This window comes from Ambystoma mexicanum, chromosome 8 (genome assembly GCF_040938575.1).
Source record: "Ambystoma mexicanum isolate Mex_15411 chromosome 8, UKY_AmexF1_1, whole genome shotgun sequence".
NCBI lineage: Eukaryota > Metazoa > Chordata > Amphibia > Caudata > Ambystomatidae > Ambystoma > Ambystoma mexicanum.
Window position 1 is genome coordinate 307,295,830 of NC_090929.1, and position 24,985 is coordinate 307,320,814.

General features: G+C 44.5%; 1 protein-coding gene across 2 annotated transcripts in view; it reads right to left on the bottom strand.

Moving 5' to 3' along the window:
* The window catches only part of LOC138471864 (ficolin-1-like), a 199,192-nt gene that overhangs the window by 131,145 nt on the left and 43,062 nt on the right, over positions 1–24,985 (bottom strand). For both annotated transcript variants that reach the window (XM_069609722.1, XM_069609723.1), the window contains exons 5-7: positions 21,645–21,680; positions 18,567–18,602; positions 5,623–5,750 (exon numbers count right to left, since the gene is read on the bottom strand). In XM_069609722.1, the coding sequence (XP_069465823.1) occupies positions 5,623–5,750; positions 18,567–18,602; positions 21,645–21,680 (200 nt within the window). The remainder of the gene's footprint in view (positions 1–5,622; positions 5,751–18,566; positions 18,603–21,644; positions 21,681–24,985) is intronic.

Here is a 24,985-nt window from a genome sequence, read left to right on the forward strand (position 1 = left end):
GAAGGTACGGCCGCCGGTCCTGGTCTGTCTAAGTATTCATGGGAATGAATATTGACTCAATGGACGCTGGTGTAATGAAAGAGTCTAATGACAGAAGGACAGTGAATCAGATTCTACATTGTGGGAGGGGAACCCCTAAGTGTCAAGCAAAGAAGATAATAAAGGTTTGAGCCCCTGTACTCCCGTGGAGTTAAAGAGTCCAATGTAATAAGGAAACTGAAGGGGGACACTATATTCAGAGAAACAGAGGCATCTGCTTAAGCATCAAGGAAACAAAGAAATACATATTGAACCACTATATTCTGGTGGTGTGAAAGAGTACAGTGGGAGACTGAAGATGAACCAGAAGTTGCATTCTGCTAAGGAAAGGCTAATTCCTAAACATCCAGGAAACAAAGGAACAAACATTGAACTAATTTACTCAGCTGGAGTAAAGAGTCTAGTGTGCGAATGAAGCTACAGCAGATACTAGAATGTGGGAAAGAGGATAACTCGTAAGTGGAAGGTATTAATGGCAATGAGTATTAAATCAATGTACTAAAATGGGGTGAAAGAGACTGGGGTCAGAAGGCAAGTGAATCAGGTGCTGCCCTTTGAGAAATAAAGGTGAAACTCCTACCCATTAAACAAAAAGAAGAGAATCAACATTTCAGCCACTGTACACCCGTGAATTGAAAGCGTCTAGAGTGTGAAGGAAAATTATATGAATGCTACATTCTGAGAAAAAAGCCTAATCTCAAAGTGTTGTGTAAGTAAGAGAGCAGGGAGAGGATTAGAAAGAAGGGTTGTTAACTGTTGCCCTCTGTTAAACAGAGTGATATTCTATACATTGAAACTGTCAAGAAAAAATCCAAGAGGAAGACAATCTAGTGTGAATCCAGAGAGAGAAACCAAAGGGAAGAAGAAAACCTCTACAGAGCTGTTGTATTGTGTGGAATAAAATGGGCCCTAGAGCCCTAGAGCCGATTCAAGGCAGACACTGGGATAGAGTAGCAGAGATTGAGAAGCAGATAGGAAAGAGTTAGATGAAGACTTTTAGAAACACTGACCCAAGGTACACCAAGGGAGGAGGAGCAGACAATCATTGTGGGTTCACCTCCAACAGGGCCCAGGTGACCCTACTAAGGCTCTTGTGGTCCCAAAAATAATCCATCACATAAAAAGGAGCAGCAAAGATGCAGGGTGATGGAGTTTAAGGGGTGGTCAACAGCAAGGAAGTGCAAGAAGCAAGTAAGAAAATAAGAAGACAAAAATCAGGGAAAGGACAGTGAGACCAAGATCTAGAAGGAGCAAGAGGGAAGTATCAAGGAGAGTTGGAGGAGGCAAAGTTTAGAACGGATGAGGAAGAGGAAAGACCAAGGCGAGCATTAGATTAGTGGAGAGAAAGACCAGAGAGGAGGAGGAGGAAGGAAGGAAAACAGGTGGGTGGTATTAGCAGAAGAACAAGAAGGGACATGGGAGGAAGGAGTAGAAGAGTTGTGGAAGGAGGATTTTGATAGAAAGAACGAGAGAGAGTTAGAAGGAGGCCATTTGAGAATGGGAAAGGTTAAGGATTCTCGAGGGACAGCATGGAGGTGGACAGAAAGGTCTACAATAGGAAACCAGCATTGGTCAATCCACAAGGGCCAAGGGCTGACCGGAGGTCTGATAAGCGAATGAAGGGATTGTGGGGCAAGAGCACGGGGAAAGTGAAGGTACAGGTCCTAAATAGTTTGAGAGGCTTGTTGTCTTTGGCCCAAGATTGGTAGCTCACCTTGAATTTAAATCAGATTTCTTACTGGTGCAGGTACCCCTCATTTTCTGGTGCTCTGGTATTGGTGCGTTGGTGCTTCTCTCTGAATTCTGGCAGGTCTTTCAAATTCACCAGTTAAAATAAATAAGATTTGCTTGTGGGCCACCTGTGCCCGGTGGGCTCATTAAGCTTAAGTGCCAGAAAAGCACATAAAGACTATGGGCCTCATTACGACCCTGCCGCTGATGGAATGAAGGGGGCCGGTAGGGGACTGGCCCCCTTCATTCCATCAGGGCCGATTACGAGGTTCCCTTTGCGGGACCCGGATCAGACATCTGGTAAAATCAGACGTCTTTTCTGGGTCCCGCGAGGGGAAGAGGGAGGTAACAACAGGAAAGAGTTAGATGAAGACTTTTAGATTGGCATTTTTGCCAAGATTGGCATTTTTTGCTCAGGCAAAGTACTTGCTGCATTGCCAAAGTTTGTCATGAAATTCCAGAAATGTGCCCTGACTTCAGTCATTTGCCCAAGCACATGCCCCATTGCCAAGGATTGGCAATATCTGCAAAGGTAGTTTTCCTATTGATAAAGAGTGATCTCGGGAGGATAGCTCAGGGGCAACGTGCTCGCCTTGGAAGCAAGACGACACGGAGCAACACAAGTTCGATCCCCAGGTCTGCGTTTAGAAACCTCTGGGTATTAGGCGCGTTATAAATGACCTTTCATTTCATATCATATCATATCATATCATCTGCTTGGGTACTTGCCCCGTTGTTAAGGATTGTCATCTAATTCTTAGGTACCTACCCAACTACACATTTCTATTACTGCCCAGATGCTTGTACCATGTGCATGAATTACTGACAAATATGTGGGAACTTTTCCAATGACCAGAGTTTGCCATTAACTGACTTGTACCTGCCACACCGCCATGTACTGACATCGAAGGTACTAGAAGTTACCACATTGCCACAATTGACATCAGTTTACCAGAATGTTGCCTCATTTCCACGAATTTCCATCAATGGCCTAGATAATGGCCCCACTGCCATGGATTGCCATTAACTGCTCAGAGACTTGCCCCATTCCTAAAGCATTTCCAACAACTGCTCAGGAACTTGTCCCAGGCCCAATGCGCCCATTGCCAAGGATTGCTACAGGTATGTGGTACTTTTCCAAGAATTGCCATTAACTGACTTGTTTCGGACCCCACTGCTTTGGATTCCAAGCAACTGCTAAGCTACAAGCCCCATTGCCCTGCATTGCCAGTATGCGCCCATGTAGTTTCCATATTGATAAAGGCTGCTATAAGCTGCTCAGGTACGTGTCCCATTGTCAAGTATTGTCACCTGATGCCCAGGTACCTATTCCAGTGCACATGATTTCTATTACTGCCAAGATACTCGTACCATTTAGAGGGAGTGCCATCAAATACTGGTGAACTCCTACAATGGCCAAGCTTTGCCACCAGCTGACTTGTAATTGCCACACTGCCATGGACTGGCATCAAAGATACTAGAACTTGCTGTTTTGCCATCATTGATATCAATTTACAGGAATCTTGCCTCTTTTCCAAGAATTGCCATCTTTTGCCTAGACCATCTTTTGCCTAGATAATGGCCCTGTTGCCATTAACTGCTTACATACTTTCCCCATTGCTAAAGAATGGTCGAGGAACATGCCCCAACCCCATTTGGAAGGATTGATACATGGACATAGCACTTTGCTAAGAATTGTTATTAACTATCTAGTTATTGACCCCATTGGGTTGGATTCCAAGCAACAGCTAAGCTACGTGGCCCATTACCTAGGGTTACTATGAAATCGTTATTTCCCCCATTGCCAGACACTGCAAAACTATTTACTCCGTTCATAAGCATTGTAAACAAATGCTCAGATACGTGCCCCTTTTGTAATGACTGACAATTGTCGAGAAGCTTGGCCCGTATCCATGTATTGCCATCAATTGCCCCTTTCCAATGATTGCATCTAATGCCAGATATTCTCCCCATTGCCATTGACTGATATTTACTGCCCGGGTACTTGCTCTTTTGCCAAGTGTTGACTACACATTCCAATTAACCTGTCCCATTTCCAAGGATTGCCAACATCTTCTTAGGTACTAAGCCCATTGCCATCAAGGACTGCCATAAAATACATGGAAACGTGTTGCAGTCACAAAGAATGCAATCCAGTTACCAGGATATTTCCCCTTTGATAAGAATTACAATAAAGTATCTATCTACTTGCCCTACTGGGAAGGACATCAAGTGCCCAGCTACCTGCACTCTTGCCAAAATTGCGATCAACATTGTCAATGATTACTATGAGCTGTTCCGGACTTTACATTATATGCCTAGAAACTCATCACATTGCTTGTGCATGCATTCAACTGTTCAGGAAATTGGCCCTTTGGCAAGGAGTGTCGCCTGCTACCCAGGTACTTTCCCTATTGCCATTGCCATGATTTGCCATCAGCTTTCTAGATAGTTGCCCTATTACTAAAATATACTCAGGTGCTTACATTTATTGACCCCGTTCCTCTCCTTACTGACACTTCCGTGCCTGGCTCCCCTAAAGTACTTGTGAATTCCCCTCCCACGACCCAACAATAAAGTGGAGCCAGCCACTGTAGAAGTGAGAAGTCTCTCCACTCTCTCGCTTCCATTTCCAGCAGGAGCATGGAGAAGGGCAGGGCTGGGCGAGAACTTGAGCACTGATGCCTGGCTTTCTGGTGCTTTGTTCTGTTTGCTGGCCACTCCCATTATTGACAGCGGGGAGTGGGAAGGAAAGCAGGATGGGTGAAGCACTACTGGTATAAGGGATGAGGGTGCAGTATGGAAAGGGCAGAGGCAACAGACACATGTGGCAGTGTGGCAGTTGCCAGGTTGTGTGGCCCCAGTATGCATTGGGGCACAGAAGACCCAAGCCCCATGCCTCAATGTCCTAAAAGCACCTTCTGTCCACTGCCAATGTCCTGTTGTCAAGTGGGTAGGGGTAGAAAGCACGCCGCAGTCACCATGAGGCGTCTGATCATCAGGCACATACACAAAGAATGCCCTGTCATTAGCATGCAGTGGTGGACTGGCCTTAAGGGAACTCTGGAGATTTCACAGTGGGCCTCTGCACCACGGCAGGGGTGGACTGGCCTATAGGGAACTCTGGAGATTTCACAGTGGGCCTCTGCACCATGGCAGGGGTGGACTGGCCTATAGGGAACTCTGGAGATTTCACAGTGGGCCTCTGCACCACGGCAGGGGTGGACTGGCCTATAGGGAACTCTGGAGATTTCACAGTGGGCCTCTGCACCACAGACCTCTTTTGACCCAGTATTTCTGCTCCTCCGAGCCCCTAGCAGGCACCCAAACCCTTATCTCCCATCCCTCCTCATCCCATACATTCCTTTGAAGTACAGTATTTGATATAAAAATTGCAGTGTGTTATTCATCGCTCTTAACAAATATTATTTATCAGTTATTTGTTATGTTTTATTACACGTGTATCGCTATGTAGGGAGGCATGTGCTTAGAAATGCACTATTTGGACACATGTTTTCCAAATATTCTTTAAGAGAACCCACCAAACACTGCTTGGAGGGTGGGGCGTCCTCGCACGGTGCACCATGGAGCCACTTTGAAAAACATTTACAGGGCACTTTTGGTTCCCAGTCCACCCTGCTTGCAGGCCACTTGCCAAGTATCCTAACACACAACATTTGCCTCCCTTTCTCTATTCTCCTTCTCAGTCTGCTGTACACCTGCATCCCTTCTTGCATCCTCCATTGAAACGTAGTTCTCTCCTTCTTGCACCCCAGTGCCTATAAATGCAAAATGCAAAGAACAGCAGTAAACACCATACCTACAGGCTTTGCCAAAGCTTGTTTTACTTACAATCCACCCTCCTCCATCGGTGTCCATATCACATAGCACAGTCAGGGCCTTACATCCCTCAGGGTAGATGGTGTACCAGCCGCTCAGAATGTTCCCCATCTCCAGCAGCTCTTTGCAGTTCCTTGCTCCTGCAAGAGTTGACATAGAAAGTTTAGAGAAAAAAAGTGAGCAAACACCAAGGTAAAGTGATTACTAGAGGTTATGAATGTTGTTGTTTATCAGTGAATAAGTGTCCCTAGAGAGAAAGACTTAGGTACCGTGGTTCAGGGCATGTATCACTCCCGTTTACATGTGTGAAGGGAAGTATTAGGACATACACTCTTCCCCACTTTGCTGAGCGGGGGATTCTACGAGCTCATGTGGGTCTCCTTTCCCTTTTCTCAAGTATAGTTCCAGTATAAGGTAATCATAGTTGAAATGTGCTCCCATAGTCTTTGAAATGCAAGTGTTATCCATTTGCCGTCCTGACAATTGGCATCAAATTATCCACTTACATGACAGAAGGGCACAGGTTATGTCAAATGGGGGTGCAACGTTTTCTGGCACCAAACCTTTTTGTAAATTGTCCTGTCCTACAACATGTACTGTTGAATTGGTGTGTTCAGCACGGTGAGGCTCTCTCTTGACAATCCACCCCATTCTGGAATCCTGGTAGTTTTCTTCATGGCCATTCAGGAAAAAAACTACCAGGATTCCAGCATGGGGTGGATTGTGTTATTATACCCATTATTAATGTGATGTTTTGGGGAAGGTTGCTTTTGCGATGTCTCGTGTTAAAAATAATTCTAGTAGGGAATGTTCACATCTATTTTGAATCAGCTGTGCAACTTGCAGAATATGCAACTTGCAGAATATGCAAAGTGCAACTCAATTTAAGTGTAAATGTATTTTTTGCACTGGTATAATTTGGTGTTGTATAAATAGACTTTTATTATGGTATGGGACAATATGTTAGTCAGTATCAATGCTCCAAGGCGTTCCCTTGTCCCTCCTAGGATTGTAGATCCACCTATACTCCTGCATGAAGATCAACAATAGAGAATGCACAAGCACCTGTTTCAGAGAGTAAAACATTTTTATAAAGAAAAAGAAAAGTTAAAGTAATGAAAGCATTCATTTGGGATCTAACTAGAAAATGTACCTAGTTCTCCAAGCAAAGAGTAGTGTATGGCCAAGGGGCTCACAATGCAGCATGCATTAGGCACTATGATCATACCTCCCTTTACTTGCACAGTGCTGAATAGCCTCTAGATAATGCAATTTAGGGATGATGATTATGTTAGTTTGCATTTTTCTATGATAGTTTAGCATGGGCTAATTAATTCATCCATTCATTGATTGATTCATTCATTCATACATGTATCCATTTAGCATGAGCTATGTTTGACCACTATAGTTTGTTTTAGTTATAATTCGATATTTGCTGAAATCTATGCATGTATATTTAGCTTGTAGAATGCACATTTGTAGTGTTTTCTAGGCGCTAAGCGCTATTGTGTTCTTGCCCATCATGAATTAGGTTCATGCTGAGCGCGAAAGAGCAGCCGCACACAGTGTTAGAGATGTTTTAATAACAAAAGTGACTCTTGGCAGACTGTTAAGGAAAACAACATTGGCTGGCAGAAGAGAAATGCTTGTTTTAGTTCTGCAATGAGACTGTCTCGATGTGCGAAGAGACAGGAATGTTACACGATATGCTGTTCTTAGAAATAGAGTATGTCATGTCACCGTGAACTAGTACATTATATGATTATGTTTGCACAGACGTAGTATAGAATGAACGTAGTTTGACATGGAATGCTTTCTACGCACACAATTGTAAAATTAATATGTCATTGCTCTGTATAACCGTAGATTGCTGTTCTGTTCTGTTGTAAGGGTGAGAGGTTAGAGAGCTAGCTAGAGGGAGGGAGGCTGTCTCACAGTTGGTTGTGAGAGAGAAGGGAGACAGTCTCACAGTCCTAGTCTCGGGCGCTGGCTGTGTGGGATTTACTGGAATGCCGGGAGGGTTGGGGTTGCTAATGCACTCATAGATAGAGTGCTCTGCTTGTTATTGCTTAGTGAAATTTTGCCATGGAATGCATGAATAAAGATGCATTTTGCTTTGAAATAATCGAATTCATGTGTCTCTGTGATTCTCTTCTGTTTTGTTTAGATAGCATAGCATATCTAGTTTCACAAATATGCACGTCAATGCCTTGCATTAACAATTGCTTGACTCTTGAGTGGGATCCCAGACACACCTGTGTGCAACCCCAAATTACCATGAGTGCCCATGAAACGCCAGCATTGGCAATCATCTCCTCTACAAAAAGTGCATTACTAATCAGGCTAGAGAAGCTGTAATGGCAATGCATCAGCATGCGCTGTTCCATGACTGAATTTCTACCATCATGTGACAGGTATAACACTAAGCCAGTGTGACAGGCAGGGTTGGACTGGGCCATCAAATTCTCCCCGGCACTATTGAAAATGTGGCCCACCGTTGCAAATGGCTATTCATTCCTTTTGTGAAACTGTTTGAATAATAGCCAAGGGTTTTTTTTGTATAACTTGTGATGCAAATTGTGCAATTTAAAGAATATGTAATCAGCAACACTGGTCAAAACTACTAGTCGCAGAGTGAATAAAATCAAACTGGCCCACTTTGACCAAAAATACTGGCCCACACCAGCATTTTGTGTTTGTGGTTCGACCATGGGCCTATTGCCCTGCAGGCCAGTCCAAGCCTGGTCACATGGAAGAAGGAACAAAAGACAAGAGACACACAATGTAAGAAACACATCTTTCTGTCATTTTCACATAAATCACCTTCTTTGGGCAGGAAACAACAAATCAGGGGTTCCCTATGTGGTGGACCAATAGCATATCTGTAATATGGAATTAATGTGAACTGAAGGATGTCACAGGTTCTTTTGAGAGTTCCCTTTTCTTGGCTTCCCTTCTGTTATTCAGTGGCCTCCCAGTTTTCACAAGAAATAAGTAGTCCCAGACCTTTATCCACCCTTGACATGATTCTTATCACCCCTACATCCACAGCCTTCCCTCCACCCCCAGGGGAGTGTCCAAGGACCCGCCAGCAGGGGCTGTGTTAAGAACAGAGGTAGAGAAGAGTATATACCTATCACTGTGCATCATTAAAGAGAATAAGCAACAACCCCCTGCATTGGGCAACTACTCTCATTCATTCTTTCTTCTTCTGCTGTCCCATCCCACCGATCCTCAGCTTCCTTGCCTCTCCCATCTGCCTCCTCATTGGCTACCTTGCCCTCTCCTCCAACCTCTTCTGCCCCCCGCGGGCACCTTCTACACCTCTGAAGGGCATACCTCTGATTTGTACCCTTCCTCTGAAGTCCTTCAAAGATGGCAACTTTATCCATATTGCCACTTTCAATTCTCGCTCAGCTGTCAAACACTCCTCTGACATCTGCCACTTTCTGGAAGAATTCGACCTTTATGTCCTCCGTCTCATGGAGACATGGTTCACAGCCATCTCAGTCACGATGTAGAGGAGGCGCCAAGTACCCCCATCAAAAGCTCCGCCCCTAGGTTGCCTATATGCTGGGAACCGGAAATAGCAACACATGCAACACCAGTGAGGATGCCTATACTGCAAAGAATCTTCGAGACAAGGTATCCATTGAGAAAACCCTATAGAAATGCAAGAAGAAATAACGTTATTGTGGAAGGAGTTCCTGAAGAAGTGTAAAAGGAATGGGAAAGAAAACTGGTGACGTCATGCGAAATAGAACTGACGTACCCAGAATAGATATCAATGAAGAAAGAACATAGACTTTCTATAGAAGCTGAAGAGGAAATATCGAAGTTAAGCAATATTTACGTCTCGAAATGAAGATGCTCGTGCACAAAAGCACCAAAGAAAATGCAAAGACATTTTACACTTGTACAGATGCAGTGACGCAAGCGGACAAAATATTCTTAAGACTGGCTACATAGTGAACAGATTGCAGCGATGCACCATTGTATATACATAGGAATTTATAGCACATGGATATTCCACAATGCACTTTAGCAAGGCTTGCAACCACATGGAGGAAAGGATTTTAGTGTGGCACAGTTGGAAAATAGCTGATGTCGTAGGATAATTCGGGAAAGGCTTGGCTGGCCCAGCACCAAGAAGTCGAGGCCACAGTGAGCCTGGATGTCTGTCAAGAAGTTACAATGAACGCGAGAAAGAAACAACTTCTGTTTTGAGAAGAATGGAAAAACACTGAAGGCGTTAAGAATTCATCATTTAATAGTATTATATGCAGCAAAAGGCTCGAAAGAGTGGTCTCCAATCACATGGTCGAGATCAAAATAGCTTTGGGTCAAGCTACACTGAAACCAGAAGACAAGACTATGCTACACACCCCTTAATTCTCAGGCACATAGAGCTTCTGCAAGGCCAAGTTCAAAGATTTCATTGATGGCAGACTGTAGGAGTGATAATAGATGTTAGGCTAATTGGGTGAGGAAGCATGACCATGCCAAACCCACATGCACCTGGTGTGCCAACCTGCGTGCTGCTAGTGTGTGGAATATTCCAGAAGGGTACAAGCGTGCCAACCAATTATAGACAGCCACATATCAAGGAGCCCTATAGTTTATGTAACTATTGAATCATTTTGTATTTTGTGATGATGTAGATGACTTGCACTAGGGATGGGCTTAGTTGTCCACCTGATGTTAGAGACCCGATTGCTCACCCCGGCTGTATAAAACACTTACCTAGATGTTCCCTGAAAGCCAATTACTTTCCCAGATAAGTGTCAGCAGTGGGGCGGCTCACCTGGACGTCTTTGTTGCTGTTGCTGGAAGAGGCTTCAAAAATGGTGTTGTCTGCAGAGAGGTCTTCAGGGGCACCCTTCTTCCTGAAGAAGTAGGGTTTGTTCCGGAAGCTCGCCACCCTGTTAGGTCCAAAGGAACAGTACCAACCAGAACAGCGTTCCTCCTGTGCAGCCCAGAAAAAGGTGAAAAAGCCTGGTGTTACTGGTGGGTTGGGAACCTTTCGAAAAACCCCAGCTAACGGTTCCCCCTAAAACTGAGGTCTGTTATTTCCCCATCTTTGAGGAGCAACCTCCCGACAATCACGCAACAGGTGGGTGTCTGAGGCACAATGCATGCATAAGCCCTTCTCACTGATTCTTTCTCTTTCTGTTGCAGTCAAAGGGCCTCTTGCAGCCCCTGTCTGCATAGGTTCATCTGCAGAGCGAGCCTGAAGAGAAGGCTGTGGTCCAGAGTGAGGCGGTGGTGGTATCCGTTGCTTCTTCCATTTAGATCTACCCTCAGACAATCGGTAGTCGATCTGGAATTCATCAAGCATGGGGGGGTCAACTCATCTTTCAGCTCCTCATGAAGTCCTATCCGGAAAACTGTGAACTGTACCGATTCTGACTAACCAACTTCACTAGCCAATCATTTGAAGGCAGATATGTAAGACAGAAAGTCAATTGAGCCCTGCTTGGTGTCCAGTAAAGCTTCCCCTGCTGAGAAGCCAATTTCTTGCCTCTCAAATGGCTGGCGGATGAGATTGACAAAGCCATTGCAGTCCTGGAGTACAGGATTTGCAGCGGTAACCAACGGTGTGGCCCAGGCCAGGGCATTTCCAACCATGTTGGAGATAATAAACCCCACTTTGGTGTGGTCAGAGGCATAGGTGGTAGGCCTGAACATGAAGTACATTAGACAGGTGTCTAGGAAATCCTTTACCCTCTTTGGGGATCCGTCAAACTTTCCGACGGCCAGGGCCAAAGGGGGAAGGTCGGTATTGTGGGCATCGCGAGCTGTGACATCTGTCTCAACACTGTGCTCTCTGCTTTGAGTCCTTGCAACTCCATTGAAAGTCCTTCGACGGCGTTAACCAACTCTTGCACTTGTTCGGCAGTTGTCACTTTTTGGCGTTGTGATCTGTCAGCAGTGGGGCGGCTCACCTGGACGTCTTCGTCGCTGTCGCTCGAAGAGGCTTCAGAAATGCTGTTGTCTGCAGAGAGGTCTTCAGGGGCACCCTTCTTCCTGAATAGGTAGGGTCTGTTCTGGAAGCTCGCCACCCTGGTAGGAACGAAGGAAACGTACCAACCAGAACAGTGTTCCTCCTGTGCAGCCCAGGAAAAGGGGAAAACAACCTGTAGGAACAGAAAAACCCAGGTAGATCTTCTGCTGATACAAGTAGCTCTGGTGAAGAGACGAAGTACTGATGAGGTTGGAACTGGAAAAGTAATGGTAGGTCCAAAGAAGTCTGGGTCAAAACTCACAAAGAGCCAAAAAGAAGGTCAGCGGCTTTGGGAGAAAAGGCTGGGCAAATCCGTATTAGCTGGAATGGTTGATCAGAGGATCCAAGCTGGGAGTAAACAGAGGCAAAGCTTGGCGGACACGAATGGAAGCAGAAGGTTCCGGGCAGACCGAAAGAGGGAGTACGAACGCAGCCGTGTACAACTGCAAGGAAGAGAGGCAGAATGGAAATAAAGAAAAGAGAAAACCTCAAGAAACGTAAGAAAAGCGTTAAGGAAAGGGAAGCTGAAGCAGGCAGAATGAAATGGGAGAAAGCAGCCAAGAGTAAGAGCGAGCGAGGGAGAGAGAGAGGGATAGAGGGAGAGAAAGAGAGAGAAGAATGCCGCCAGTGCCATGGGGAACAAAGAGCGCTGCAAACAGAGCAGTAACTTACACCAAGCCAAGGAAAAAAGGTGGACAACGAAAAGCAGGGTGAGGCTACAGGAGAGGATGCTGAGAGGGGAAAGCAGAGTGAGGTGAGACTCGCGAGTGCAAGAATAAAGCCCACCGCCTGAATGAACCAGACAGCGATGAGGACGGAGGGAAACAAGGCTACAGTGGGAAAAGAAACACAAAGGCAGAACGAGAGAGTAGAAAAATAGCAGCGGTAAGCAACCGATGCAATGAGGAGCGCAAGCACGACTAAAGTTGCAACGTGCCTGGGGGCGGGTCTACCAAGCATATGAGCAGCTTCCACAAGAAAGGCTAGAACCCTGATGTACTGTGTGATGGAACATTAATGGTGGATCGTCCAACGGGACCACAGCTTCCAAAAACCTTTCCCCATTACAATGAGTTTTCTTAGTTTCCAACGTAATGTGATGTCAATGATGATGAATATTGACTATAAAAGTTATGTTTTTTATGAAAATCATTGAGATCGTGCTCTGTGACGTTGGATGATGTCCATTGTACCCCCTGTTTTAGATAATTGTTATTAAAACAGTATTGATTTTTGCCAACTTCCTGAGTCATTTTGCTTATTGATGTTTGAGTAACGTCTGCATCCCCATCCACCTGTAAATATTGCTGCCTCGTCTTAAAGGACCAGGTCTATTGGTTCATGTGGTAGCAGAGGATGGTTAAAGTATCCATCGACCCAGTAGCTTTTAAGGGTCTTTGAATATTGGGTGATCTCTGCCATTTTATCCCTGTGGATAGCGGCCAAACAATTAAACCTTGCAAGACACTAGAGACAGATGGGACTGGTCCCTCTTTCACAGAAAAACCATCACTAGCTCTTAATCTCACCAATGAAAAATCCTAAATTGAACAAATATTGATACAAGCAAAAACTTTTAGTACTGGTTCTGAAATGATGTAAGCAGCGCCACTTTGCTTTGAGAAAAGAGAAAAGCCAATAGTATCAGATTTAAACCTCTGTTAAAAATATCATAGTCTTAAACACCCATGCATGTGCATGCATATGGGTGCATGCATATGGTATTAGACAACAACCCCTGCAATTCTACTGACCTAAGGATGCCATTACCTAGAATGTAAGCACCATTTGAAACTCTTCACTATTGATGTGATGGATGATGTCCAAACCCAATCCCTGATCTCCTCTGTATCTTTCTGAACAAAGCAGCACTAGCTGAGAACCTCTGCATTAAATCCTGGGGTTTTGCTGTGCGGTTACCACTTTGTCCAGTGATTTCATGTCCATATTTATGAAAGGTCAGTGCAAGAATTTATGCAATCCCATACAAAGTGCCTTTCTGGCAGCCATGCATTTCAATGCTATAAGCTTTTATTTGTAGAGGGGCATAGTACTGCCTCTCTGTATGTTCCGCCCTAGGCAGCTGCTTCTGATTTCCTTTGTGTAGCACCAACACTCGGTTGATGTTATGCTTCGAACCATGCCGAGTTTGAGACCATCTTTTAGTTTGTGCAGATAGAAGACCCACAAGACACAACCAGGGGTCAAGTCCTAAAAATAAAAGTGGGTGGACTCATCAACAAACGCTACGGGATGTGTCATCGCCAGAAATTAGCATATCATGGTGAAATATACACATTTCATTAAAATGGCTTTGCATTACGACCCTATCTGCACAGGACGAATGGCATTTGGCTTTCATAAAATCAACACACACACAAAATCAAGAGAGGATACTTTCTTCTAATAGTGTTTTTGTAAACGTTTAAAGGTGTGCATGTTTTAAACTCCAAGAACCAATACCTATGTTTTCCCTGGAACTTGCAGTAACGAAATGGGACATTTCACCTTTACTTGCTTGTTATTTTTCATCAGATCATATAGTGCAGTGGTGAAGTGTCCGGCCTGCAGACCTGACAACTACTACGATCCCTGAGGTCGCTTTAATTCATAAAATCAAAGAAGACTTTAAATGTTTCTCATTTTAGCTGGGGGCACTGAGTACACCCTCTGAAAAAAGTGGGTGATCTCCTTCCACCCGCGAGTACCCTCGACTTGAGCCCTGGACACAACGCTGACCAGTTCATTGCTCCAGCGCATGTGACTGGAGGTCGTTGCTATGTTTGTTGTCGCCACATACAGACCATCGTATTCTATTTTGTGACCTTATTGACCTCCCACTATTTTCCTGTGCTTCCTGTTATTCAAATGCAAGGTTCTTTTTGATAGCATCTCTCCCCTTTTGGAAGCAATGGATTTCGTCTGGATGACATTTTAGAAGAAAGCAGGACCTCCATCTGAATCAGTGTTGAGGAATAAATAGACACAGCGCCGGCACACACCTAAAACACATGCCTCGTCATGTGCCAGTTGCAGGACAGGTCATCTTTACGTCTTCTGTACATTTCAATGGTTACATGTAATTATAACTAATGGAACAATAACTAATGAAAAAATAACGAATACAAAATAACTAGTTGCAAAATAACAGATTCATTTTTTATTGTTTTAGGGGAGTTCCCCTCCAAACCCCCTCTCCCCCTTTTTAAAATAATAATACTGTTCCCCCACTGCCAAAACCACTATTCCCTCTCACAACCCCATTTTTAGTTTTAAAAATTAGTTATTTTTTCATTCGTTATTTTTTCATCAGTTGTTTTGGATCCGATATAATCACTGCATACCCATTTCTACGTCTGCAGGAGTTTTGTTAGAACCTGACTAAGCTTGAATATCACAGGCAGTTTGTTTCAGTGAATGCCGCTTGACCTCAAAAGGCACCTGAATAATGTCCATCTGCTCAAAGGCTTGCTACATCATCCCATGACACGCCCATTGAGGGTCCAATTCCCAAAGCCTTTTACAAAGGAATACGCTTGTCTTGCCCCTGGAAAAGATATTAACTTACTCATGAGTACGTCAGTCGGAATTCACAGCAGGACCTATGAGTGATTCAAAAAAGGATCTACATTTTCCCTATTGGCGTATGTTTTGGAGTAAATTGTGCACAGTTGTGCAAGTTACCCATGTATAAAATACTCCAAGACCAGCTAATGTTCAGTTCCCGGTGGCACATTAGGGAGCTTTGGGCTGCATGCAGAGGATGCACATGGCCTCAAATGTGTAGCTTTACTTGTATTCACAAAATGTCAAGGTTGTCTTAGAAACATTTCTGACCAGGGACCCAATGGAGCACAGGACGCAACTCAGTTCTGTGCTACTATTAGAAGATGCCAGCCCAATTGCTTCCACCCAAACCTTGTACAGTGCTCTGCAGCTCTCTAGCTAGGCCTGTGCTTTGAACAATACAATAAAAATAAAATTAAACGTCTAACACACTTAGTTTACATCTGGGATAAGGCCTTTCTCTTGTCACGTTCTTAAAGAAAATAAACACACTAAGACATGACCGGGCCTCTTATGAATCTACGTTTGCTAAAAAAATATGTTTCACTCAAAGAAAGTACTATTCTGCCTTTTAGCAAATTTGAACTATTATAGGATCTCCAGTTAAAGTAGATAATTCAGTCCAGCACAGACTCTGGTGTTACACACCATGTGTGTCCTGCTACGATAAAGAAATAGATCAGTCTTGTGATTCATCCAGGATGATTGTTGCTACACACTCATATCCTCCCTTGGATGTGACCTGTACCTAAAGAAGTTAAAAAGATCATGATTAAACCATCCATTAAGACACACTTCCTAGATCCAAATGCAGCGTCAAATGTTCAACCAATTTCGCAGTCCCTGTGCTTAGGTAAATTATTAGAATCAATAGTTGTGACCCAGATTCAAAACTTTCGTGAGAAATGCCAACTATTACACAACAAGTGTGCCAGCCTTTAACCAGCCATGGGTACCGAGGCTGTATTTGGCGGGGTCCCTGGACGATCTTAGATGCCCGGCAGACACAAGTGATGCTGCAATTTTTGTCTTGTTGACAGTGTTTGAGATGGGCAACCATCGATTTTACCTTGGTTGTCTATCAACTCGACTCCCAGGGTACAGTATTCGAGTGTCTAACATCACAATGGGTGGCATTTTGTCCCTTTGAACGGAAGGAAATCTCTCTAACGTCTAGCGTTTGGCAGGGCTTGTCCACTACTGTTTACTCCATAGATTTCTCCCAGACAGTTCTAGTGGGGTCCTTCAATCTTTGCTTTTACACCTTAGCTACTGAAACACAGTTTCTTCTATGGCTGCCTGAGCACAACCAGTAAGATATGGACAGTTTGAAGTCGTCTTGAATGGCTGTGGACAGATGGATGTGCACAAACAGACTCAAGCTTAAAGGGGAAAACTGAAGTTCTCCTTTCAGCAGAAAAGTGTCATCGCTGATCAACTGCCTATTGGCACCCGTGTTTGAACTTGTGCCCTCAGCCAACAACAGGGGGTCAAAAAGACTTACCAAACCACAGTGAGTTTAAAACAGCTCTATGTGTTTTCACCCAACAGCAAAGTGCCACATTTATTTCATTGAATTCTTTACCACTAGCTGCTGCGGGGTAACATATGCTGTTCTAGCATATCTTAAAGGTCAATATTGATTGGTAATGCATAGGGTCACTTCTGTCCCCCTTCCTAAATATCGAAAATTACAACTGATCGCTTTCAGGAAGGGGGTGTAGGTCCCTGTGACTCAGTAGTCATTGAAAAGGCTAAAAGTATCAGATGGAATGAGGGGTATGCTCAGTACAAGAGCATTATCTAAGTTCCATCGTTCGCACATGCCTCTATGATGTGTCTTCGTAGAAATGTAATTGTCAAACTTGTTCAATTGCAGTGTCCCTGTGATGGCATAAGATTGCACAGTAGAAACATGTACAGCACCTACTTTCAGTTTTAGCTCATGAGGAGGCATCCATCTTACATCATTTCGCTCTTTACAGACTTAAATGCTGAAACGTTGAGCGGGTAATTAACTGTTCACTGACAGCGGAACCGCTGTTTGCGATAGTTGAAGGTGAAGGTGACCGCGGAGAACTGTGCTCATACTGTTTGTTGAAATGGTAGCTGTTGTTGAAGTGGGTTCACTCTGCCATTTGGACAGAAGAGGGCAACCTAACACTGATACATTGCATCTGTATGTTGAAATGATAGCTGTTGTTGAAGTGGGTGCACTTTACCATTTGGACAGCAGAGGGCCACCTTACACTGATGAAGTGCATCAGCCAAGCATGGAAACATACCTGAGCATTTTATATATGTAGATTTCGTATCACCAAGAAGCCATAGGGTGACCATTTCTGCACTCTACAAATTAATTTAAATAGCAATAGAAATTATGAGGGAGTTGATCAAGGTATTGATGTATTTAAATGATGTATCCTAGGCAATGGTGCATCTGCCAAATGATGCATGAATATGATTTGGAAATCTACATACGATCAACACACATTTTAACTTCTTCCCAAAAGGTGGTGATAAAAACCTTAAACCTAGCACCATATTTCAATGTGTGTCCCTTAAATGAATGGATGCTCTAAGCAGCTTCACCCAAGGGCCAGAAATGTTCTGGAGGACCCCCAAAGAAAGGGAATGTGTGGGCATTGCATACGGCCAATTTCTTAACTTCATTACCCTACAGTGCCATTTATGCACGGTACAATGGGTTATTGTACATGGTAAAGCAGTGCTGTGAACCACCGAGGTGCTATTTCCATTTCCATTCTATGAACAGGAATGGAAAAGGCATATTTTTCTGGATGACAAAACGTGACACATTAATGTTCATACGTTTCGTATGCATTATATCTGAACCCCACATGTTCCTACTCGTAGGGCTAATACTGCAGAGAACCTCACGTTTCAACATGCAGTAACGATCATTCTCACACACATTCATCCAAGGGGACCATTTTCAGCAGTCACAGTTAAGTCCAAAATGTTGGCTGTGAAGTGCGAAGTGTATGCTAATGTGTGGGATGTTTGGAGTGAGAATTGATATTTAGTAGAACATATTTTGGAGTGAGAGGAAAAGATGTGCAAAAGTACTTTATGTCTGACCAAGTAACTTATTCTGAATGAAGCTAGCGCCTGATAGAGCACAGTCTTTGAGTGTAAATTGGCCTTTTTTTGTGTATGAAGTACAAACGAAGCACATTTTCCGACAGTCTTTGGAAATACCATTTTCAGGTGTAAGTTACATCCATATGGAGGATATTTATTCTTGGCAGATGTATGCCAAGAGTTGAATTCTTTGCAAGGAACACTGTCTTCCAAGAGAAGTGCAATATGAAAAGCTTTCGATTACATTAAACTGTGTCTGCCATCTTCTTAAAATATGTACCTCTCTTGCAGTAGATGTCATCCAGCTCCTGCCCTCCTGTGTGAAAAAAGAAATGCTGGTCAGGACAGAATGCTTGCATGGTAGTTTCATTATAAGCGTGCACGATATGCTCTTTAACTGGAGTTTAAAGGATTTAGGTGACAGAGCACAAGGAAAGGGAGCAGACAGGGAGAGGGTGCAAGCTATAGTAAGCACGGTGACCGTGCATGTACTGTAGCAACACGTGAATTAATGAATGTACTAACACTTTTTTACAATTTCTGAGCTAACGTGTGATATCACATGAGCACATTATTTATTTCTGGCAAGGGAATCTGAGGGGATGTGTCAGTGCACCTCTCCACCTGCATAACCATCCACAAAGGCATCTGAATGTGAAAATAAGGGGGCCGTTCTGCGCATTTTAAAGCACATGCCACATTTACAAACTGAGTGCATTTTAAAATGCACAGAAAATAAACACATTCCCCTGTGCCTGTTTTGAACAGATGCAGGGGACCGGGGGGATTGTTGGGGGGTTGGGGGGGACCGTGCAGTGCATGACAGGATCATTTCTGTCCCTTACATGCTTTTAATTTCAAATCTGCCAGCAGCGGTGTGAGATTCTGCTGTCCCACCTGCATTCCTATCTCCCACAAAGAGATAGAAATGCTTTTTCTTATATATATTTCACATTGTTGGGCTCTTTAAGGGCCTTTCACTATGAAATGCACACCGTGAAATGCGCTTGCAGCATCCACATGGGTCATGCATTCCAAAACTAATGTATGCAATTGTTTGCATTTCTGGACAGCCCCCCTGAGCTGTGCAGGTCATGTTTGAGAATAAGGTGACCCGTGGATTTCTCAAACTAAATCAAATAAAATAAGTACATCCTGGTGTCTGGTCAAAGGATCGAATCCAAAGGGTCGAATGGTCAAAGGATCGACACCAAAGGATCGAAAAACAAAGGATCACATTTTTTTTTAAATTATATATTTTTTGGGGGGGGTTCGTGTAGTGAAAAAAAGTGGTTTTTACCACAAAAAGAGAGATTAGGGGGGACCCCCCCAAAACAATTGTAATAAATAAATAAATAATTTGATCCTTTGATTTTCGGTACTTTGGTGTCGATTCATTGACCATTCGACCCTTTGGTAGTTGATCCTTTGACCTACAACTGTACATCTGGTGTGTTTTAAAAATGTTGTTAGATTTTTGAGACTGTGGCCCTAAAGTATTCCCTAGTTTCAGTCATTGCTCTTGAAGGGGAGAATGTTTGGGGAGATTAGAGGAGGAAGGGGGACACATCGCTGAGCTTCTTGGATTTCTATCAATAGGTTTGAAAAGCATCACTCTGTGTAATTCGACATACTATTTCAGTTTCAGGACTGTCTTTTTTTCTTTTAAATTCATTGTATTATGGATTTTTTTATTTGTTTGAATTACATTTTCGTTTACTATATCCTGTCCTACGCATTTATTGCTTTTATGTTTTAAAGTTTTTGTCTAAATCATATAATACAATAGAAAATATAAAAAAATATTATGACAGCACTGAGTAATTTGTGATTGGATCTCTGAACTTATGTCTTGAAAGGGCAGGTCTTCTAGCCCATGGGTGTGGGCAAATGTGGCCCACCAATGCAGACATATGTGGTATTCATCCAGAAACATAACATCTGCCTGAAGTGTCTGCTCATGAGGACTGCAACACTTCTACTTGTGCAGTGATGATGCTTCTTAACAGTTCAAAAAAGGTAGCAGGCGCTCCTCTCTAGAAAGAACATGGCATGATAACCTGTTCTGAACATGGCATGATAACCTTTTTCTGAGATGAGAGTTTGCAGCACATGCTTTTTGATCACTATACCTTTCACAGATGGGAAATAACCATTTGCATATCAGTCTTTGTCCCACCCACATAGGCAGTCCAGCACCGAAATGATATGGCAATTCCTCTCTGAACAAGAGTACCACCAGCAACCCCATACACGTGTTTCAGCCTTGTTAGCAGGACTGCTGTTGTTTTACTCTGATCCTAAGGGAGTTTCTCATTAGGGTGAGCATATTTTTATTGAGACAGTAAGGGCGCTTCTCTTCAAGACTACACTACTTTTACTGGCACCAGGCGAGTGTTTCGCATCAGGGCTGCAATACTTAACTGGGACCTTAAGCATGTCACTCGACAGGACAGCAATGCCTTTACTGAGACAGTAAGGGCGCTTCTCTTCAGGACTACAGTACTTTTACTTGCACCAGGCGAGTGTTTCGCATCAGGGCTGCAATACTTAACTGGGACCTTAAGCATGTCACTCGGCAGGACAGCAATGCCTTTACTGAGACAGTAAGGGCGCTTCTCTTCAGGACTACAGTACTTTTACTGGCACCAGGCGAGTGTTTCGCATCAGGGCTGCAACACTTAACTGGGACCTTAAGCAGGAGAGCAATGCCTTTACTGAGAGAGTAAGGGTATTCCTCGCCAGGACTGCAATGCCTTTACTGAGAGAGTAAGGGTATTCCTCGCCAGGACTGCAATGCCTTTACTGAGAGAGTAAGGGTATTTCTCAGCAGGACTGCAATGCTTTTTTTGGGACAGCTAGAGAGCTTGTTATGGGGACTGCAATACTTTTGCATGGATTTTCTTGTACTTCTTATCAGGGCTTCAATAATGTTTTGGAGACAGTTAGGAAAGGATAGTTCTCATTAGGATTCCAAACAGTCTTAATGATCTAAGGAGGGTGATTCTTACGTTCTTAATAGAACTACGATGGGGCATAAGGACGCTTCTCGTTAGAACTGAAATGCATTTATTAGATAGTAAAGGCTGGGTAACCAGGGCAGCAGTACGTTTAACTAGACAGGTAATGACTGAACTGCTTACCAGGCCTGCAACATATTACAAATAAACACTACTCACTTGTCTTCGTAGATCTGGTTTAATTTTAAGGCAAAATAACTGGCACATCTTAAAAATAAGAGTGTTTTGTGCGACTGGGCTTCTCCTTGCACACTTTTAGCACTGGGGCACAGAAATAGCCTGTTCCCCTCTGGATCTGGAGAAATAAATATTCGAGCGCATTTCGGAAGGAATCTTACCGAAGTTTCCCGGATTGCCAGCATCACCTTTTGCACCTAAAGGAGAAACACACACGGGATCAGTTCTAAGACACACAGGCAGAGTGCAGCACTATTGATCATGCAATGCTTTATTCCTCTTCCAATCGTATCCCCCCACCATCAGCAACCTTCCTACCTGTAATGCTCTTCAGCTAAGTTGCATACCCATGACTCATTGTTGCATGGCGCTGATCTTGAGGTGACCTTACGCTGATCGCTGCTAGGTGGCGCTCTGGTATGTGATGCTTATAAACTGATTTAGCCGATTCTGCACTGACTTCACAGGTAGAAGAGTTTTCTTCTTGTTTTTTTAACCCACCATAATATTGTTGGTGTTTGGTGAATGTTCCCCAGTGCTCCCAGTTTCCATCGTCCTATCTGCTTCAGTTTCTACGAGTCTCCATCCAGTACTCATCCCTTATCCCTTTAGCCCCCATTCCTTCCCTGTCTCTCATTACCTGCAGTACTGACAGCTGTGGGCTGCAGGACCTCCTGTGGTCAGTCTTGCATGGGGAGATGGATGGGATTACAGGTCACCCGGGGAAGAACTAATGCGTCATGGAGCTATTCAAGTGCTCACCCCCAGCATCACTGCTGCTGCCCAGGTCGTGCCTGAACTGTGTGTGTGAGGGAAGCTTGTACTTAGTTAAATGGAGGAAAGCCTAGGTTGCTTTTACCCTTTCAGCTGTGCCATACATATTTATTCTCCTAGGAATGGACGGGGGAAGGAGCCAGAAAGATAATACAAGGGAAAAGAAATGTATTGCCGCTCTCTGATTTCTACCTTCTCTAACTTTCAGTGTTATGCGGATGACTCTCAGCTCCCGTTCAGGAGCCCCTTAGCCTCCTATCCTCTCTCGGTCATTCCCGACTGTCTTACTGTGATTAAGGATTAGTGCGCCTGCAATGATCTCTGCCTTAATGCCAGTAAGATGCAGATCCTTCTCATTGGGACCCCTGCTCCCGCTTTCCCTCTCGCACTCTGGCCGCCCTCTTTGGGCCCTCTTCTTTTTCCATCCTTTGAGGCAAAAAACCTTGGTGTCATCTTCGACTCTACTCTCTCCTCTCCTCACATCACAGACCTTGCCAAGAAGGCCCGCTACCAGCTGCACCTCGTCAGAGCTATTCTTCGTTTTCTCACTTTCCCCCAGATGTCTGCTGTCTACAGAGCCCTGGTGCGCTCTAGGCTGGTCAACTGCAACAGCCTCTTTTTCAATCTATCTTTCTCTACTCTCTGCCCTCTGCAACTAATCCAGACAGGACTGCAAGACTTATCCTTGGCCTCAAGCCAAGGGACTGTATCTCTCCCGCCCTGAAATCTCTCCACTGGCTCCCGGTGGATACAAGGTTCAAGTCCAAGACCCTCTGCATCATCTACAAGGCTTTCTGGGTCCGGGTCCACACTACATCCAACTCTCTATTCTAAAATGTCCTTCCTTCTCGAGCCCTTAGCTCAAATACCTCTAACTCTCTGAGGGTCAGATGCTTCTCCAGGCAGAGAGTGGGGGATCGATCTCTCTCCCCTGCAGGTGACTCCCTCTGTAATGACCTCCTCGCCCCTCTCAAACTTGAGCCTGAAGTTCCGGAAGCAGCTCAAGATCTTACTTTTCTCTTCTGCTTTCTCTTTGTCTCTCTCTCTCTCCCCTGCTGACCTACCTGTCTGCTGCGCCAACTGCTTGTTTGGCTACCCAATGGGTACATGGCTCCTCCACGATCAGTCTCCCCTGCACTGCCTCCGGGCCTCCTGCATACTTAGGGGCTGTCACTGTAACCTCTACAGTCCCCATGCCTCCTTGCACTTACCCCGAGCCAGGCTGCCCTTGCTGCATTCGCTCAGAGCAAGCAATGCTACCCTGATTGCACTTCCCCATCCCTCTCCCTGGCACTCCTGCCTCTCCCATCCCCCTGCACTTTGCGTTGTCACACTTTCACAATCTGATTGACACATGGCCTAGTAAGTGTGACGAATTGACTTCCGGGGCACCAGTGGTCCAGAGATTAATATCAGTTTCTAAACCATCAATCAACCCCACACCTCTAGTACACCAGAGGGGATATGAACAGATTGGAATACAAGTGAATTATAGGACCTCCTTGTCCAATTTTTGTAACGTGGACGGAACGGCAGGCTTATCTCCGCAAGGTCGAGGATCGCTGGTTAGGTGCAATGCAGCGAAAATACAATTATTAACCAATGAAAAAAGGGACTGTGCAGTCAAGGTTGTATACAAATATCTACTTTATTATTACTACAACAAGTTCTTGCACACTACAAAATACAACTCACCCTGTAAAGGAACACAGAGGACATACCGTTTCATGAAGCAAAGGGATGCACTCTGGATACTGACAGGAGGATAGTTGGTAAAGTAATTAGTTTTGCAGTTCAAGATTATTTGGTTTCAGCACCAAGGGGGCAAAGGGTTGTGACTGTCTCTAGGGTCTTTTGGAGAAGGACCAGGGTGGCAGAACCACAATGTACAGGGTGCTGAAGAAGTTCTTGGTGCTCGATTTGTAGCCCTTGAGACAGTTAGTGGTGGGAGACAGCTGCAGGTACCAGGCAGCAGGCAGTTCTGCAAGCAAGGCTGGATGGACATCTGCAGGTTGTCCGATGCAGCGGCTCGGGGTCAACAATCAGTGTCTCTGTGCTGGTTTGCGGATCTGGAATGCTGGTTGAGGAGTCTCGGACAGCTCTGGTCACACTGCAGCATGACAACAGTCAGCAGTGCAGCCGGATGCGGTTCTAGGACTCGACTGTCTCAGAATTGTCCTTACAAAGATGGACGCTGGATGATGCTTGGGTTGCACTCCTCCTAGCTTCTTCACAGGGCTAGTGTCCTTTCAAGGCGGACAACCAAAAAATAAGGAGGGTGTTAGCAGGCAACTGCCTTGTCCTTTGTCCAGAGACTCTCTGGCACTTCCCACCTAGGAAGCTTGCTGTCAGAACCTAGCAGGGCATGCTATGTGCTGGCTGGGTACAGTTCTGGAGCTGCTGGACTGGTCCTCTGAGTCTGGTAACTCTCTCTGTTCCCTGGGAGATGTTTAGGGGAGAGATCTTGCTTCCCTCTTGGAACTCCTGCCCTTCCTTCACTGGCAGAAGATGTAAGGTTGACTGTACTTTCAGTTCAGGTCCAAATGAGTTCTTCTTCTTACTCCTTGCAAAGTCTTCAGATGATCTGCTAAGTGAGGTGTTCAGCCCTCTTTTAAAGCCAAAAGGGCCCCTGTGATTGGTATAGGCTAATTCTACCTTAATCAACCAATCCTGGGTCCCCACCAACAATCTTCTGTTATGCATGAGGTCAGGACCAAAGTGCTCTGAA